The sequence below is a fragment of the Castor canadensis genome, chromosome 13, assembly GCF_047511655.1.
Source record: "Castor canadensis chromosome 13, mCasCan1.hap1v2, whole genome shotgun sequence".
NCBI classification, from domain to species: Eukaryota; Metazoa; Chordata; class Mammalia; order Rodentia; family Castoridae; genus Castor; species Castor canadensis.
The window spans coordinates 10,990,955-11,007,860 of record NC_133398.1 but is presented as its reverse complement, the minus strand read 5'-3'; the positions used below and the strand labels follow the sequence as shown (position 1 = coordinate 11,007,860).

Here is a 16,906-nt window from a genome sequence, read left to right as displayed (position 1 = left end):
AGGAGGGGCCTGGCCAGGGGTCTTAAGAGCACAGGCAGCTCTTAAGACAGTGAACACTGTTGTTCCGCACTGGGGATATGACCTCCATCTCTGGGGCTGACATGGACCCCGTGGGCTCCACGTCGTCCCACGTAGGCACATCTGTCCATAGCACTCAGGTGCTACGGTCCACTTCCATTTGTGCCCAGATGTCCCCTGTTAACCGAGAACTGTTGGGTTTCATCCTGACTGTGACATATTATCCACTTCTCACCTGGCCATTTGTTTAGTTTTGCTGTCTCATGACCAGAGGGGACAAGGTGCTGCTGCGGGAAGTCCATCCACTTTCCCAACAGCATCCCACACAGATGCGAAGTTGACCTTAGCTCTTTCTGCTAAAGAGCAACTGGCCCTGGGTTCCAGTTGCAGGGGGAGTGACAGCTTTTCAGAATCACATCTTGAGGGCCGGTGTCCTTTTCCAGATAGTACTGGCATGAGGGGAGCGTGGTGTCCTAATAAAGAGGTAGCTACCGTGTCAACACTTGAGCTCACAGGGATCCTGGCCCTTGGGAGCCATGTCAAGTAAGCTTGGCGTTTGGCTGCAAGGAAAAAGTGTAAACAAATGTCTCCCCCGGGAGCCCACAGCCCAGCACAGTGGGTTCCAGCACCAGCCACGGCCTCCTCACGCAGGGCAAGACGGTGTGCGTCATCCTTCTCCAGTAAGACGATCAAAACAAGAAGATAATAGCGTGCTCGTGAAGCTAGACTTTGTACTAGATTTTGAGATTGTGGCTTTTCTAGTGTTAAACTGTCTTTATTTTAACTAAGTGGTAGTTGGGATTTCTGTGTTTTGAAAATGCCCATCCATGGCAAAATTGCAAGTTACGCTCACTCTGCTTGCCGGTGAAATCCTGAAGGCTGGACCCATTTCCTTCTGATGTGAATAGCCACTGAACAGCTCTCCCAGCGCCCCATGTTTCTGTGGTTCTGGATCCGCCTTCCCAGGATCACAGGCCACATCTCGGGCGAGCATTGGCCAGTGCAGCTCGGCCACATGACATGGGGTCTCCATGTAACACCCTTAAAAATCTTGTCATGAAGGCCCCGGAATAGTCATCCTCCAAATGGACCAATATCAGAATTGCAGGTTGCAATACCAGCCTCCCAGGCCCACCCAGCCTTGCCTCCTGCCCCTCTCCCCAGCTCCTGTGCCTCTTGTGGATGGGGAACTTGCTCCCTCCCTGGGGCAGCTCCCATCTTTTCAGTCCCAGCTCTTCAAAAGTGTCCACTTCAGACAACCCTGCAGGGACTGTCAGGTCAGGGCATGCCCTGCCACTGTGTCCTGAGAATCAGCCTTTCCCAGGAGTGAAGGGGGGCCACCGGGGGAGTCCCCACAATCATCTGGTCTTCCTCTTAGCAGCAGAGCTCCGTCCCCACCATTAAAAACCTTTCATCATCTTCACTTTTTAATTCAGGTATACACAGTAACACTCCCGGTCACCACCCCCATAAGGGAGTTTTTCCTGTTCCCAGACTTCACAAAAATGGAATCAAATAATGCGTGCATGCTCTTTGTGCTTAGCTTCCCTCACTCAGCATTACATCTGTGAGACGGATCTGTTTTGCTCCTTGTCCCTGCCGTTTGTTCTTTTCTGTTGCTGTATAGTAGTCCATTCTTTGAACGGGACGCCATTTATCAATTTATCTAGTCTCCTGTTGACTGACATTCGTTTCTAGTTTGGGGCTGTTGCAAACAGAGCCCCAGAGCACATAATGGATCATGTCGTTTGAGGGGCAGAGAGCTTGCTCACTTGGGTATCCACCTAGGACCGGGTTATCTGGGTCACGGTGTCATGAACACTTTTGCGGCTGCTGTGTGCCATGTTACGTGCCCACCAGCAGTGCTTTGTCTTTTTCTCTTTCACCCTTCAGGTGGGCTGCGGCCGCACCTCCCTGACGGGTAATGAGGAAAACAGCATTGCTCCCTCTGCTTATCAGCCACGTGGGCCTTCTCGGGGGAAGCGCCTTTGCTCATTTGAGGGACAGGTTACTTGTCTTTTACTTACCTATTTCTAGAAGTTTTAGAATACATGCTGGGGGCTGGGATGGAGCTCGGTGGTAGAACACTAGCTAGCTCACGTGAGGTCCTGGGTTTGAGCCCGACACAGCAGAAAAATAGAAATACATAAATACAATGTGTGTGTGTGTGACAGCTTCCTGTCATTGTGTCCAAATCAACTAAAAGGAGAAATGGTTTGTTTTGGCTCATGGTTTCAGAGGTTTCAGTCCGTGGTCACTTGGTCTCATGGCTGTGGACCTGTGGGGAGGGGGTGATGAGCACAGCTGCTCACTGTATGGTGGCCAGGAAGCAGAGAGAGAAGGAGACAGAGGAAGGGGCCAGAGATGAGGTGCAACTACTTCTTCCAACCACCTTCTGCAGACACCATGCCTCCAGTCACACCATCTGCTGCAGTCACGTCATTAGCACATGGCCTTTGGGGGCATTTCAGATCCAGAGCATAGTGTCTTGTATTGGTCCCTGCAGGGTACACGACTAAGATGACAAGGACAATCTTCCAGGCTGTGGCTTGCTTTTCAACTCTCTCAGTGGTGTCTTCTGGTGAACTGAAATACTTCGTTTTAATGAAATCTCTGTTATGATAAGTACCTTTTCTAAACTAAAAGAAATCCTGGCCAGCCCAAAGTCTGGAGCAGGGCTGGCCACAGAGGGAAGCAAAAACCTTGGTTTCTGGAGGCTGTGGATCCCAGCCAAAGCCCATTCCTGCCACTTTTTATTTGTTTTCTTGAGACAGGTCCCGCTATCCAGGATGGCCTCAAACTCACTATCTTCCTGCCTCAGCTTCCTGGGTATAAGGACTATAAGAGTGTGACACCACACCAAACTCCTGCCACTTTTTGTCTTTTTTCTTTTTTTGTGGTGGGACTGGGGTTTGAACTCTTGGCTTCACACTTGCCAAACAGATGCTTTCCAACTTGAGCCACACCTCCAGGCCGTTTTGCTTTGGTTGTTTTGGAGATGAGTGGGGGAAGGTCTTGAGAACTATTTGCTGGCCTTGAACCATGATTCTCCTGATCTCTGCTTCCCAAGCAGCTAGGGTTACAGGTGTGAGTCACTGGTGCCCAGCTCCTGCAGCTTTTATGTGAGCTTCTTTACCTGTCTGAGCCTCAGTCTGTTCATCTGTAAAATGGGGAGGCTTCCTCATGGGGCCCTTGGGAACATGAATAAGCTAATGTGAACAGCTTGGTTAACATTGACAGTGTTGAGAGCTTGCTCTAGGCTCTTCTAGACTCAGTCACCTGAGAGACATTTGGTTACTTGCTTCCCATTACCAGCACTTGGCAGAAACACTCAACCCCACCTGGCTGCCCAGCCCAGAGCTGGTTCTTGGGGATCCACTTCAAGTTTCTGGGGCCTCAGATGCATTTCATGCCCCACTAGCATGGGCACTCCAGTCTAATCAACTGTGTCAGCTGACAGAGGAGGGGACAGGCCCAGAGAGGGAGAGTGGGCCACCCAGAGGCCAAGGCCTGGTCTCTTGCCCACTGTAAACCCGATTCCTGCCCACCTAATCCCTGATCCTAAACTCTACCACGCTGTCTTTCAGTTGGGACACCGTACTACATGTCACCTGAGAGGATCCATGAGAATGGCTACAATTTCAAGTCTGACATATGGTCCCTGGGCTGTCTGCTATACGAGGTGAGACTCTGACCTGCAGTTTGGTGGCCTTTGTAGGGACATCTGTGGGGGACACGGTGGACAAGGCTAATCCTACCCACTCAGGGAAGGAATCCAGGGCTGTCCATACAGTATCACAACATCAGTGACCCTCCTTCACCCCTGGGCTGATATAACCTGGTTAACATGGTCAGGCTGGCATTGCCAGAGGGGCAGCTGGTATCTGGAGGGACCAGCTCACCCTGGGCTACTCGGCTTCAGGGGAAGTGGACAGAGAAGCGTGGGCTGGAGTCTAGCTATGAAGGCAGATGGTGGTGCCTGTCCCAGGTCCCCAACCGCCCCTCCCCAGTTTGCTTGGCAGTCATGTTTGCTTTTTTTTCAAGGCTGGATCGGGCTCCATGCAGGGACCTGGGGGTAGAAGAGGAGTCAGACCTGGCTTATGCCTGAGTTGCTCCCGAGGGAGCCCAGCAACATGGGTCTCACTGAAGACCTCTGTCGCCTCTCCTGAGCTATGAAATGGAGCCATCAGATGACCATTTCTAGATCTGGCAGCCAGCCTGGAGGGGACAGGACCATGTTTGAGTGGTGATGGGCTCAGACATGAGACAGTGCAAATAAATGGAAGCTAGCCATACTGGAGGCGGGCGGGAGCATGAGCCATTCGCGGCCACGATTCTATGCAGTCAGCAAGCAGAAGGGAGGCCCAGGCTCTCTCGTGCATCCAAGTCAGTGGCTATATCCTCCCAACCCCTGGCCTGGACCCATGCTGGGCACTAAAGGATGGTCTTGCCCCATCTCCCCAACTATGAGATGGGGATCGTGGTCATCTGTCCATGTCAGATCCCTCCAACACGTGAAATGACAGACAGGAAAGGGCCTTGGTTTTAGAGCAGAAACCTTGATTATTTTTGCTGGTGGTGGGGAGGGGGTGGGCTGACTAGAAGCTGAGAAGCCAAATAACCTCATTAGCGAGCTGATGTGACTAGGGACAGTGTATGCCAGTGACACCCAGGGTAGTATCCAGTGGGTGCAATGATGTTTTGTCCACAACCAAAGAAACTGACTCTTTTGCTTCCTGGGGATGGTGGACTCTGAATTGCCCCATAGTTGCTCCATAGTCCTGCGTCAGCCTGAGGAACAGGCAGAGTATCTTGGCAGTGGGATTTCTCTTCCCTGCATCCCAGATGAACTCTCTGTGTCAAAACTCTGACCCCTTTGCAAGATTTAGACTTCACAGTCTCTTTTTGAGCCAGTGGTATGATTCCTAAGAACCAATCCTGCATTTTGTCTTTTTGCTGTGCGGTGCTGCTGTTCAGCTGCACTCCAGCCTCACACCTGAAAGGCATGGCTGGAGATGGGGTCCTTGTGACATGGGTGCTTGGGCCCCTCTCCTAGAGGTCAGCAGACGTGGGTAACCCCCAGTGTCACTGTAAAGGTCTGTGGGTGAGTCAGGCTGGGATGGTCAGCAATGCAGCAGGCATGTCCTCTTTGCAGGACTCTGCAGGATGTCAGGAAGAGGCTAGGGCCTGGGGTCTGAGGAGGATCAGACCTTCTAGTGGGCATCACCCACAGGTGTCACGGGTAGGGCCAGCTCTTCTGGGTCTCCTAAAGCCCATCTAGGGGACAAGATACAGGTGCCCAGCAGAAGCCCAGCCTGGTCAGAAGGATGAGAGTTCCAAGTCACAACTGTGGCACTCACCCCCCTGAGGGATTGGGGCAAATCAGCCCCCTGCCCCACAGGTGAGGTGCCTGGCTCAGAGGAGGCCCTTGGGCCTGGCCACAAACCTCCTGACCAGGTGTGAGCTGAGCAGCTGGCATTTGCTCCCACCTCTGGGGTGAGGCCCCTACAACATGCCACGTTTCCCTTTTTGCTTTGGCCAGCAGGAAGCCTCAGTACGGCTCAGCTTCTATCCCATGGAGAGACTCTTCTTTGTCCTCCTGTCCTCGTATATATTGTCCCTAGTCCAGATGGCTTTTCCTTTTCTTTCCACTCCATGTTTTGTGTTTTGAGAAGCTATTTCCTGCCCCCTAAGAGCTGTGAAGTTCTCTGAACATAAACAAACACAGGCCAGCCAGGCTGGGAGGAGAGCTGTGCGCATCTCCCCAGGGCCGGGTCTTGGTGGGGGATGGTGACAGCTGCCTCCCTCTGCTATGCCAAGGCTTCACTCGCAGCCCTGTTCCTGTTCCCGGGCCAAGCCTTTGTCTCAGCAACTCAGAAGCAGACACGCCCCAATCCATACTAGGCCTGTGGCCAGGCAGGCCCACCAGCTCCGAGTTCTTGTCCTAAACACCTAAACATTGTGTCTGATGAGGTGACATCCACCTTAGAGGCTCCAGCATTGGGCCATGGGTTGATTGGTTTGTTGATAGTGTGCTGGGTTTTGTGGCCAAGGAGGGACTTATTGGCAGTGGGAAGCCAATGACATTAATCAATCAAGAACTGCAGGGATCACACATCCCTGGGGACACAGGCACTGATTTAACCTAATGACCCTGGGCCCTCCTTGGGAGAGAGAGGGCCAGGCCTCTGGGGCCTCCGGGCCAGCTCCTCATGGGTGTAGGCAGGCTCTGCCCAAGCCGCCACCCCTCCCACTCGCAGCAGGGCTGTTTTCCCAGCAGATAGGGAGGGGCGCATCTGGGCCCAGAGCTGTGGTAATTGGCAGGAGATGTCCCGCAGTCACGGCCGGCCACAGCCTCCCTCAAGGCGGCCTGTGGTGTCTTCCCAGGGCGCCAGCCTGAGGAGCTGTGACAAGGGCCCCCTCCAACCCCACTCCACGATTGAAGATTCACGTGCCGCATGGGTTCGTGGAGCACATGCCAGACTGCAATGGCGCACAGAGAAAACCTTCCCCCGAGAAACAGGCCACCACACCTGAACCCAAGCATGGATCGGAAGTCTCAAACCCCCAGCGGCTCTAACAGAGGCCCACAGTGCTCGTGACTTCCAGCCATGTGAATTGATTCTCTTGCAGGTCTGAAGGGGCCTGGAACTGAAGTCAAGGCGTCGGCAGGACTGGGTCCTTCCTGAGGCTCTGGGGCAGATCTGTTGTTTTGCCTTTTCCAGGGAAAACTGAACAGGCACTCCATGACTCCAGTCTCTTGCTTCTACCAGCACATCTCCTCAGCCTCCCTCTCCCTCTGTTGGGGTGTTTGTGGTTACGTGGGGACTACCTGCACAGTCCAGGGTGATCTCCCCATCCAAGGATCCTAAATCTAATCACAACTGTGAAGCCCCACCTGCCATGTGAGGTGACGTTCACTGGGCCCAAAGATTAGGCTGTGGATGTCTTTGGGGGCCACTGTTGAGCACACCTTGTCCCCGTTCAAAACCTGGGCATCCAGATGCCTACTGCCAAGCGCCTCCTCAGGTCACCTGTTGATCCAGAGCTAGTGAGGAACCACCAGTCCACCCCCTCCCCCGCCCCCAGCCCCCAGAGAGGTGAGAGAACAGAGTCTGCCTTGAAGAGGACAGCCTTGGGAGAAACATGCCCTTGACCACCCTGGGGCCAGGCTGCAAGGAGGGTCCTTAGCAGGGCTGGTGGGCACAGTGGTCCCTCTCAGCTGGCAGAGGCCAGGCATGGCCATACTGGAAGCACAGTGCTTTATTTTCATTACCCAGCATGCCCTGTGGAGGCAACCCAGCAGGCCACCTGGGCTGAGAATTTATTTACTGACACAAGAGCTCAGCTCTGAACATAAGGCTGAAGGAATTGGCTCACCTGGTGCCAGGCCCCTCAGCAGGGACCCATTAGGACAGAGACCAGCAAGAGATGGGGCAGGGGGAGGCCGGTTGTGCCTGGTACAAGAGCTGTTCTGGAATTCTGGCTTGAGCAGTGGAATGGCCTGGGAGCCCCCCCCTCAGGGAACAGGGCTGCAGGCTGTATGGCCCGTTGCCTCTGAGTCGAGATGCTTGGAAGATGCAGGGTGACAATGGGGCCCTGACAGGTGGGAAGCAGATGCAGTTGCTGTCCTGGCTGAAGTCGGATCCCCCTTCTCCCGCTGACATCTCCAATTCCATACCAGTCTTTCTGAGCCCTCCTGGCAGAGCAGGTGCCCACCTGCCCTCTTTTCCTTGGCTATGTGTCACCCCAGTCACCCCAGGGAGGAAAAGTTTTGTATGTGAGGCACAGCACTGACAGTCGTGGCTCTGGCAGTTCTAACAAGGTAACCAGCATCAGCACAAACAGCAACGTTTAGAGGCTGGGCCAGTGCGAGGAGCTCTCACAGTCTCAAGTGATTGTTCTAATCCCAGTGCCATCAGCAGCCCCCGAGGTTCCTTCACAGTTGCTGCCCTGATCTGGGTAGAAGGCCCACAGCCGGCAGCCGGAACCTGCAGTTGGGGATGAGAAGCCTGTGCTGAAAGGTATTCTAAAATGATGTGGGTCAGGTGCCAGAGAGAATAGAAAGAAGGTCTGAAGGAGAGGAAAGATATGAGGTCTCATGGCCCCCTCAGTTTTCTGAGGCCTCTTTGGAGTCCCAAGCAGCCAGGTTTAAGAAAATCAGATCAGACTGGCCTGCTGAAAGGCAACCAAACCAGGGGCCACCCTTCAACACTGTCTATCCTGAACAGAAGGCCACCAGGTCACTTCAGGTGACCACCCTGGAGCCTCAACTGCTATCTGCTAGGGCAAAAGATGTCATTTTGAAATGGCCCAATTAACCCTGGTCACACCATTGTGCAGACTCCATGGTAAAGCCAGCTCCAGGTTAGGTTGGCAGCCCCTGGAGTGGATAAGGCCTTAGCTACTCCCCCACTGAGTGGAAGTCTTCCTGCCAGGGCAGGATTTAAGGTCCAGACACACACAGTGCTCCACAGAGGAGCCCGAGCCCTGTCAACAGAAGAGAGCAGTTACCCTACACACCCTCCTTGAGGTGCTGTACTGTGTCCTGGCACCTGGGCCCACAGGTGCTGCCCAGGGCAGATTGCTGGACTTGGGTCCCAGGAAATGCTGCTTGCCTCCCTGGAGGCTAACTGCCGACCTAAGGCAGCCCCTCCCTGGGGCCTTCTGGGCTTGGCACTGGACCACTCATTCCCAGACGTGAACAGAGGTGGGATGGATGTGGACCAGGAAGCTAACCAAAAAGGCTCCACCTGCCCTAAGGTAGGGCTCTTTGGCCCACCCTATGGGCATGGGGTAGAATGAGGATCCCTTAGGTGTGCCAATGCAAGGCTTACCAATGCAGGGGCTTAGGAGCCCTCGGCCAGCAAGCCAGGGCAGAGGCCCTGACAGCCTGGCTCCTGGGAAGGGAGTCGGAGCCAAATGTACAGACGGGCACAATTACCTGATGGCACCTCATTAGTAGGAGGCACTGGGCTGTTGTTTGGTGGTAGGCGGGAGTGAGCAGGAATGACAGGAAGCACGTGAATCCCATTACAGATTAATCAGCAGATGGGGCTGGCGGGTGCCATGCTGGGCTACCACCGTTGCTTTTGGAGCCACCCATGGCTCCTGCCGTAGCCCTTCTGAAGACCTCCATGAGTGCCCTCAGTGGTGGAGCCGGGCATCTGGGAGGCCTGGCAGTCCCCTGACTGGGTGAGAGAATCCACTGTCACTCTGCTCTTCCCCAGCAGCCAGACTCCCTTCAGGGCCTCATCAGAGGGTGCAGGAGCTTGCAGCTCAGCTGGCCAGCCATAACCCCTCCATGTGCCAGCCTCACCACACCCTGCAGGTTGAGGCCTCCACCTTTTACAGGTGAGACTAAGAGCCAGACACACAAAACAAGTGCAGAGCAGGGACCTGGCAGCCTGCACATAAGGCTGACTGTAGAGCAGGCACTTCCCTCCCACCCTGGAGCTTCCCTGAAATAGAGCCTCCAGCCCCCAACAACTGGGCGTCCATCTTCCAGGCAGCAGCTCTACAGTGGGCAGGCAAGGGCGGCCACACTGCACCCTAAATCCCCAACATTCCTCCTTAGGTAGGTGAAGTTCCCTAAAGGAGTGTCTTAGGCAGCACCCTCCCTGAAGGGCCTTAGGAATTGCTTTTTAGATAAACAAGATGGTGCCTCATAGGCACAGAGCCTAACACAGTGCCTGTAGCACCCACTACACGTTCCTGACCAGTCAGTCCTAGGGAGCTGAGGCTCAAGTGAGGTGGAGGCTGTGTCCTTAGGATTCAGCTGCCCCTTCCTTACGGAAACCCTGGACCCCAACTGTTCATGCAATTCCAACTTCCTGATGGACAGTTGTTGCAGTGAGGACTGCAGAAAGCCCCTACCCCAACCCAGAGAGATTCCTCTGGGCTTCCAGGCTGACCTCATCTGTTGTCCCCCTCCCCTCGTAGATGGCCGCTCTACAAAGCCCCTTCTATGGAGATAAAATGAACCTCTTCTCCCTCTGCCAGAAGATAGAGCAGTGCGACTACCCGCCTCTCCCAGGAGAGCACTACTCTGAGAAGGTGAGTTGAAGCCGGAGGCCTGGCCTGGCACCCCGGATGCCAACACAGCTCCACAGCGGGCAGTTCCCAAGCACACAGTGAGGGCTGGGGCAGGCGAGTGCAACACAGGCACATTGCTGCTTGGCTCCCAACTCTCTTTCAGGTTTGAGGCTCACCACCCCGAGTCCCAAGGCTAGGTCCCAGGAACCAGCCACAGAGCAGGAAGTAGCAGAGCCACGGGCCCCCAGACCACCATGGCTGCCTCTCTGCTCCCATGACAGGGAACCACAGTACACAGGCTGGATGGTGGCCTGCTTATTGTAAAAGGCCTAAGTCACATCTTAGGGTTTTTTTTATTTTGTTTTGTTTTTACATTTTATACCAGTGCAGAGGCTTTAGACACAGACTCTGACAGGCCTGGCACTGGACTGTGCCAATCACTGGCTGTGTGTGAATGCCATTTTCCTCAGATCCACCACTGTGTAGACAGGGCTCAAATACATCTCTCTCATGTATTACCTTAGGCCACTGCCTCACAGTAATAACCACTGGCATTTATACTTGCCATGGGGAATGACTCCTCTCTGTCTTAGCACTGAGGAAACACCCACAGGGACTGAAGAACTTGCCTGAGGTGACCTAGTTTGCATATAGCGGGGTACAATCTGACCCCAGACGATCTTGCACCTACCTGCAGTGCCAACCTGTTTGTACAGGGCCCACTGGCCAGTGGGGCTAAGGCTTTGCAAGGAGCATCTTGTACACTGAGGTAGGTTATGTGTACCACATATGCTCCAAGCTCCCTCTGTTCCTGGCCCTCAGCCTGCACACTGAGGCTGCTGGCTGTGCCACCCCAAGTTGGAAAGAACAGACGCACAGGTCCAGGGAGTTGTGTAGCATCCTCCTCTCAAGGTTTCTGCCCCAGTGGCTTGCAAAGTTCTCATGAGCATCTTCAGAGGAAGTATTTATGCTCTAGAGGGCAGGTTGGCAATTAAGGGAAAAGTTACATTTCTTGACAAAGTTCACAGTGCATTTGCTTGTTCCTTTCCATACAAATGACACCTCCTCTGTGCCTCTGTGCCAGGCCACAAATGGGCACCGTCATCCCTGTCTCACTTACGAAGCTGAAATGAATGCCCCAGTCTCACCCTTCTCTCTGGTGTCAGACATTCTGTCTCCTCCACTCAATACTCCTGTTGTCATCAGCTCCAGGACAGTGCTGCTTAGCACCAGAGGCCCTCAGCACACCCCATTTTTTAGAAGTTGTATCACCCAGCTAACTGTATGACCACAGACTTCACCTTCATCTGGAGTTTTTGGGTTATTATTCACCTGCTATAGCTACCTCCCCAAGAAGTATACACTTCAGGAAAGTACAGTCTCATCCATGGCTACCCCAGGGGTGTACAAGCGTACTGCTCACTCCAGTCATCTGTTCAGGGGCTCCCCAGTGTTTACAAAGCAGTGAAATCCCAACAAGGTCAGGCAAAGATGAGGAGACACTCAAGACAAATTAAGAGTAAGCCCTGTGCAGCTGCCTCTCATGTGCAGGAAACCAGGCTGGGCCCCCAGGATGTCCCTCTTGCCTTCCCCAGACTGGCTACTGAGCCCACTGGGGCCCTCTCCTATGCAGGTTTCCCATCCCTGCTATTGCTCAGGACCTACAGGCCCACCAGCGCCTCCAGCAGCAGGTATTTAAATGGAAAACATTGCAGTGAGCCTAGCCAGACAAGTTAAGACACAGGCTTCTTAAGGTCATTATTTTAATTACCATTAAAATAATTGGCACCCGGGCTATCAGAACGCGAGGTGATCAGAGGCTCAAGTACCCCTCCCCCACCCCAGGCGGGCAAAGCCTTCAGTGTCTGTATAATTAAAAGCACCGTCTTTCATGAGCACAATGAGGAGGCCAGGGGGTGAACAGACTGCAGCCCTGCTGCATGTTAATGCATTTATTATGATCAATAAGCCCTTCCCTTCAGTTTTGTCCTCTGGTTTGGGCCTCTGCGTGATTGACAGAAGACACACATGTGAACAAGACACCTGCACTCTCACACAAATTTGCCCAAAAGCATACAGTTTAAAGTTCAAAATTACTTGGAGGTAACCATTCTCAGAATCTCAAAGTGTGGCCTTTGCCGCCAGACAAGCCTAGGAATGGTCCTGGCTATTGCTGGGGAGCTATGTGATTGTACTCATCAGTTACCCTTACAAACATTCTTCACCTCCAATGGGAATGACAGTACCATCTTCAAGGTGCTTTAAGAATTAAATGTGCTGATGCTGACAGAAGTGCTCACTAGGCTCTTTCTTAAGAATAACAGGAACCGCTCTCTCCTTCACAGCTTCGAGAACTGGTCAGTATGTGTATCTACCCTGACCCTGACCAGAGACCAGACATCAGTTATGTACACCAGGTCGCCAAACAGATGCACGTCTGGATGTCCAGCACCTGAACATGGATACGCCATGCCTTACAAAGCCAACACCATCTTGCCTTACTTGAGTCCTCCCCCTCTCCCCACCAAAGTGGCACCTGGGAGCCTGGACAGCTTGAGACAGGAGGCTTCAGCAAGCTCTCCAGGGCAGCCTGCCTTTGCAACTGAGCTGAATTCAGAGCAGTAAGGCTATGGTCAATTCCAAAGTCCTTTGAACTATTGTGGACAGTCTCAGCTGGGTTGTTAATAAGGATGGGTGATTCAGCAGCCGCTGAAGCCCCACCTTGTGTCTGGACTGTAATGTGAATCTTTGGGTGATTCTTTCCAAGACTTATCCAGGTCCACGCTGACAGGAGACTTGCAGGAGCCAGTGATTGGTGTGGTAAGCCTTTGCAAACTATTAGCAGCAAGTTCAGTTTAGTTCTTAGTATCTTTCCAGTCAAGCTGTGTGCTTAATTTACTCTGTTGTAAAGGGATAAAGTGGAAATAATTGTTTAAGTAGAGTAGAGATTTCAGGAATATTTTCTCTTTGTTTTATAACAACTTGTTGAGTGAGAACAATAAGGAGAACCCAGCATCGGGCATGGAGCTTCGTGAGGCAAATGGTACCTGAAAGTCAGGAGGGTCCTGCTTGCATTCGGGTTCACCATCTCCGGAACCCATGGTGTGCCAGGAACTCTGAAATGTGGGCTCATTTTATGATCAGTGTTATGGGTTTTCCTCCATGGAAGGAAGCATGTGCTACAAGAAAATTCTAAGGGCTTTGCCTTACGGCTATTCTTTACAAATTCAGGTTCTGAAACTTCCTAGTGTGACCTTGGGCATATTTCTTAGCCTTTCTGAGCCTTAGTTTCCTCATCTGTAAAAATACTAATAGTATTTACCTTCCAGGTTGCTGACAGAATTTGAAATAAATGACGCAAGTTAGCTAGCACATTGCAAGTAATCCAAAAGTGGCAACCAGTCACCCCTTCTGAAAGCTTAAGTCCATGGACCACACAAGCCAAGAATTAAAAGTCTAACTATATGATGTGTAGGAAAGCAGAAATATGTTCACTTATTTCTTGTTCCCAAATAGGATTAACTGTGAAGACTAATTTATAAATGTGAATTTAAGGAAACTCAAGCTCTGGAGGAAGTACTTTGAATTTTGTTTTGATTAAGTCAAGTTAATCCTCAAACATTCTACTGTGTCATCACTGACTTGGTGACAGCTCAGCACCTCTGGTGTCTTGTCACATGCTTCCTGACAATCATCTAGCTAGCTGGGCAAACTCTCCACCCAGGCTGCCCTGGAAAACCCCATCTGGCCACTACTGTCTCCAAGCTGAGCCTGTGAGATGCTGTTGGGCTCTAGATGCAGCCTCTGCTCTGCACATGTTCTCCACATTTGAAATAAAACAGGTTGTGGCGGGGAGCTGCTTCTGGGATGAGCAAGTTGGGGATGGTTTTAACACTGCTTCAGAATGTTGTCCCTTGAACTGGTGGATCCATAACCTAACACATGTCAGCAGCACAATTTATTAAGGAGCCTCTGAAAAAACTTGTCAGGCTCCAGAAATTGAGTAATCCTGGAGTTTTTTTTTAAGCTCCCCAAATAACTCTGATAATCATCAGCCAACCTGCCGCCCTCAATAACTCCATCGTTCTCCCTACTTCCAGCAGTTTTCACGAGAAGCCGGTCTCAGACTGGGCTAACCCCAGTCAAAGCTGTTTTTGGCTCTCAGAGATCCTTGTCTGCCTTTGACACAGTCTTGGTACACCAATGAATTTGCTTTCTGCACACCACCAGATTCCCATACAGCTTCCACCATTTACCAGCCTGAAGGTGTATAAAGTGATCATGTCCTCATTACTACAAAAGAACAAACCCAAAAACATTCCTTTGATTTCTAGAAACTGGCCAAAGTAGAGTTCACCAGTCCCATGTAGCTATTTTAAAGCCAACTGTCCTTAGAGCTGAGCAGTGCCTGAGAACTCAAATGGGGAGGCTTTTTTTTTTTTTTTTTTTTTTTTCAGTGCTAGGGTGTGAACTCAGGCACCCTACCACTTGAGCCACACCTCTAGTCCCCTTTTAATATGGTTATTTTGGAGTTGGGTTTCTCAAACTATTTACCCAGGCTGGCCTCAAACAGCAACCCCTCCTGATCTTGGCTTCCCAAGTAGCTACGATTATAGGTGCAAGACAAGGGCACCTGGCACAAAGGTCATCTTTGACATGGCTTTCCTACTTGACTGCTGGGACCGCAGGCTGGTAAGGAACATGGGTTGGCTTACAAATGTTCACTTGAAGAATCAAAATAACCCAATCTGGCTTCTGGCCACAGAGGAGGCCTGGTTTGCTTCAGGACAACCACATGCTGACCCTCACCCAACTGGTTAAGGGAGGCATTAAGAGCCTGAAAGGGAGGCCAGGTCAATGGTCCTTAGTGGCCCCCAAACCACACAGTCCCTAGACCTGAGCCACCTACTGTGGTTTTCATTTTTTAAATTTTTTTTATTGAGCTTCATTTGGGGGCTCGAATGCCCTCACACTTCAGAGCAATAAGCAGTTACCCCCAGCCCCGTTCAGGAAGTGTCCATTGTCTGGACGGTTTCCTCCAGCACCTCAATCTCCAGGGTGGTGACTTTTTCGGTGAGGACTGCAGTGGTCCCTTTCTCACACCTGTACCGGCCAAACCTAGAGAGAGAAAAAAAGTATGGTTAAGACTATCCATAGGTGCCAGCCCAAGAGCTGCAGAGAGGAACAAGTGCTCTGGGCAAGTGGCAGAGCAGGCTGGACTGGAGAGCTGGCTCCCCCAACTCCAGCTCTATAGAGCTGGCCTATGGCAGGGGATAGTGGGTGGTCAACTCTCCCAAGGATCCCTTTCTTCAGCTTCCAAATGCTGTAAAATGGAATGCGTGGTAGAGACATAAGGCACATAAGAGAGAATACAAATGGCATCCAGTGCTCAAGTCTCCTCCCACCCCACCAACCGCAGCCTCCCACTAAAATATAGACACCATTCTTCTGCTGCTTCCTACTCTTTGTAATCACCAGAAACATCAACAGTGCAAACAGCATGGTCAGCCTCCTGGCTTGTCCCTTTAGACTACTCTCTCAAGACACAAAATGTTACCTATCCCCTGCAGGAACACAGCAGGTGATCACCAGGACATACAAATACCTGCTTCCTTTAGGGCATTGAACACATTCCTCTGAGCACAAGGCGGCCCATCAGATACATATGTTAACCTTAACTCTTACCCTGAGGCCACAGTCAAATAGCACCACCAAGTCAACCTTCCCTCTGTTCTGTCCCCAGCTGGAACAGTACTTATGTCAACCTGGCATGTGGCTGCTGGGTGTGCCCTACGCATGTTCTGGAAAACATGTGCTCTCAAATGCTACTTGGACTACAAGAAAGAGCCGGAAACAGAAAAAGAAGGGCATCTAGAAGAGTTCCGTGTCAGTTTCAGGAGCTAGGGCAGAAAGAAGGCTTGCCTTTCCTTCTGCAAAGACTTCCCGCCGTGCCACACTCTCTGAAGGGACATGAGGAGCTGCGCCTTTTCAAACTGTCCTTCAGTGTCCCCTGTAGGTTTGATGTCTCTCAGTCCTCACCATGCTGGGCCCCTGGTAGCACTGCAACCTCAGAGTCAAGCATCCCAGTGCCTGACTCATTTGAATGGCACCCCATGTCTCTGAGAGGTGTGGAAATGAACCCCTTCACTGCAGGAATGGGAATGTATAAGGCAAGGTCCATGCTGGCGTGAGGCACAAGATGCCTGCCCAGGCCTCTGCCACAACCTGCTGTTCGCTGGGGAGATTGCAACCAGGTAGTGATGCCATCAGTCTCTGGCCAAGAAAGTGACAGACTGCAAAGTGTGGACACTGCTGTTGCAGGTCCTCTGCCCCAGGGCACTTCCCCCAGAGAGCAGGCTACTGTCCCTACCCGCCCTGCCTCCTCATAACCAGTGTAAACTGCCCAGCTAGCCCAGAAGATCTGTATTTTGTTTTGTTTTTTCTTCAGTGCTGGGAATGGAAACCAGGGCCTCACATGTGCTAGGCAGGTGTTGTACCTCTGAGCTATACCCTAACCCACTAGGTTGTGTCATTTCTGTTCTCTTGTGTTTGCTACCCTCTCCCTTTTGCACAAACACTACTTCTTAAAGGCTCATGTGCCTTTGAGAATTCTCACCCGGGACACTGTTCCATCTGGATGGAGTAGAAGCCCTCCCCTCTCGTAGTCCCTCTTCCCCAAGGACCTGCTCCATTCACATGGTAGCCTGCAGCACAGTCAGGTTCCTGTGCTCAGGGAGCACAGATAAGCTGGCTCTCTTAACAGGGTTCTATGCTTGAATGGCTGCTTCCCCTCCTATGCAAGGCCCCAGGAACCTCATGGGTTCCTCAGAAGATCACCTAGCCTAGCTCCATT

General features: G+C 52.0%; 2 protein-coding genes across 7 annotated transcripts in view; one reads left to right on the top strand and one right to left on the bottom strand.

The window, feature by feature from the left end:
- Window positions 1-13,921, top strand: part of Nek6 (NIMA related kinase 6) — a 74,318-nt gene extending 60,397 nt beyond the window's left edge. For 5 of the 6 annotated variants that reach the window (XM_020166574.2, XM_074053235.1, XM_074053231.1 and 2 more), the window contains 3 exons: window positions 3,606-3,700; window positions 9,961-10,074; window positions 12,399-13,921. In XM_020166574.2, coding sequence (XP_020022163.1) covers window positions 3,606-3,700; window positions 9,961-10,074; window positions 12,399-12,509 — 320 coding nt within the window. In that variant the 3' untranslated portion in view covers window positions 12,510-13,921. The other variant, XM_074053232.1, reaches the window with a different exon arrangement.
- A 1,046-nt stretch (window positions 13,922-14,967) lies between these two features.
- Window positions 14,968-16,906, bottom strand: part of Psmb7 (proteasome 20S subunit beta 7) — a 55,763-nt gene continuing 53,824 nt past the window's right edge. Inside the window, exon 8 of the mRNA XM_020166573.2 lies at window positions 14,968-15,171. Within this exon, the coding sequence (XP_020022162.1) occupies window positions 15,060-15,171 (112 nt within the window). The 3' untranslated portion in view covers window positions 14,968-15,059. The remainder of the gene's footprint in view (window positions 15,172-16,906) is intronic.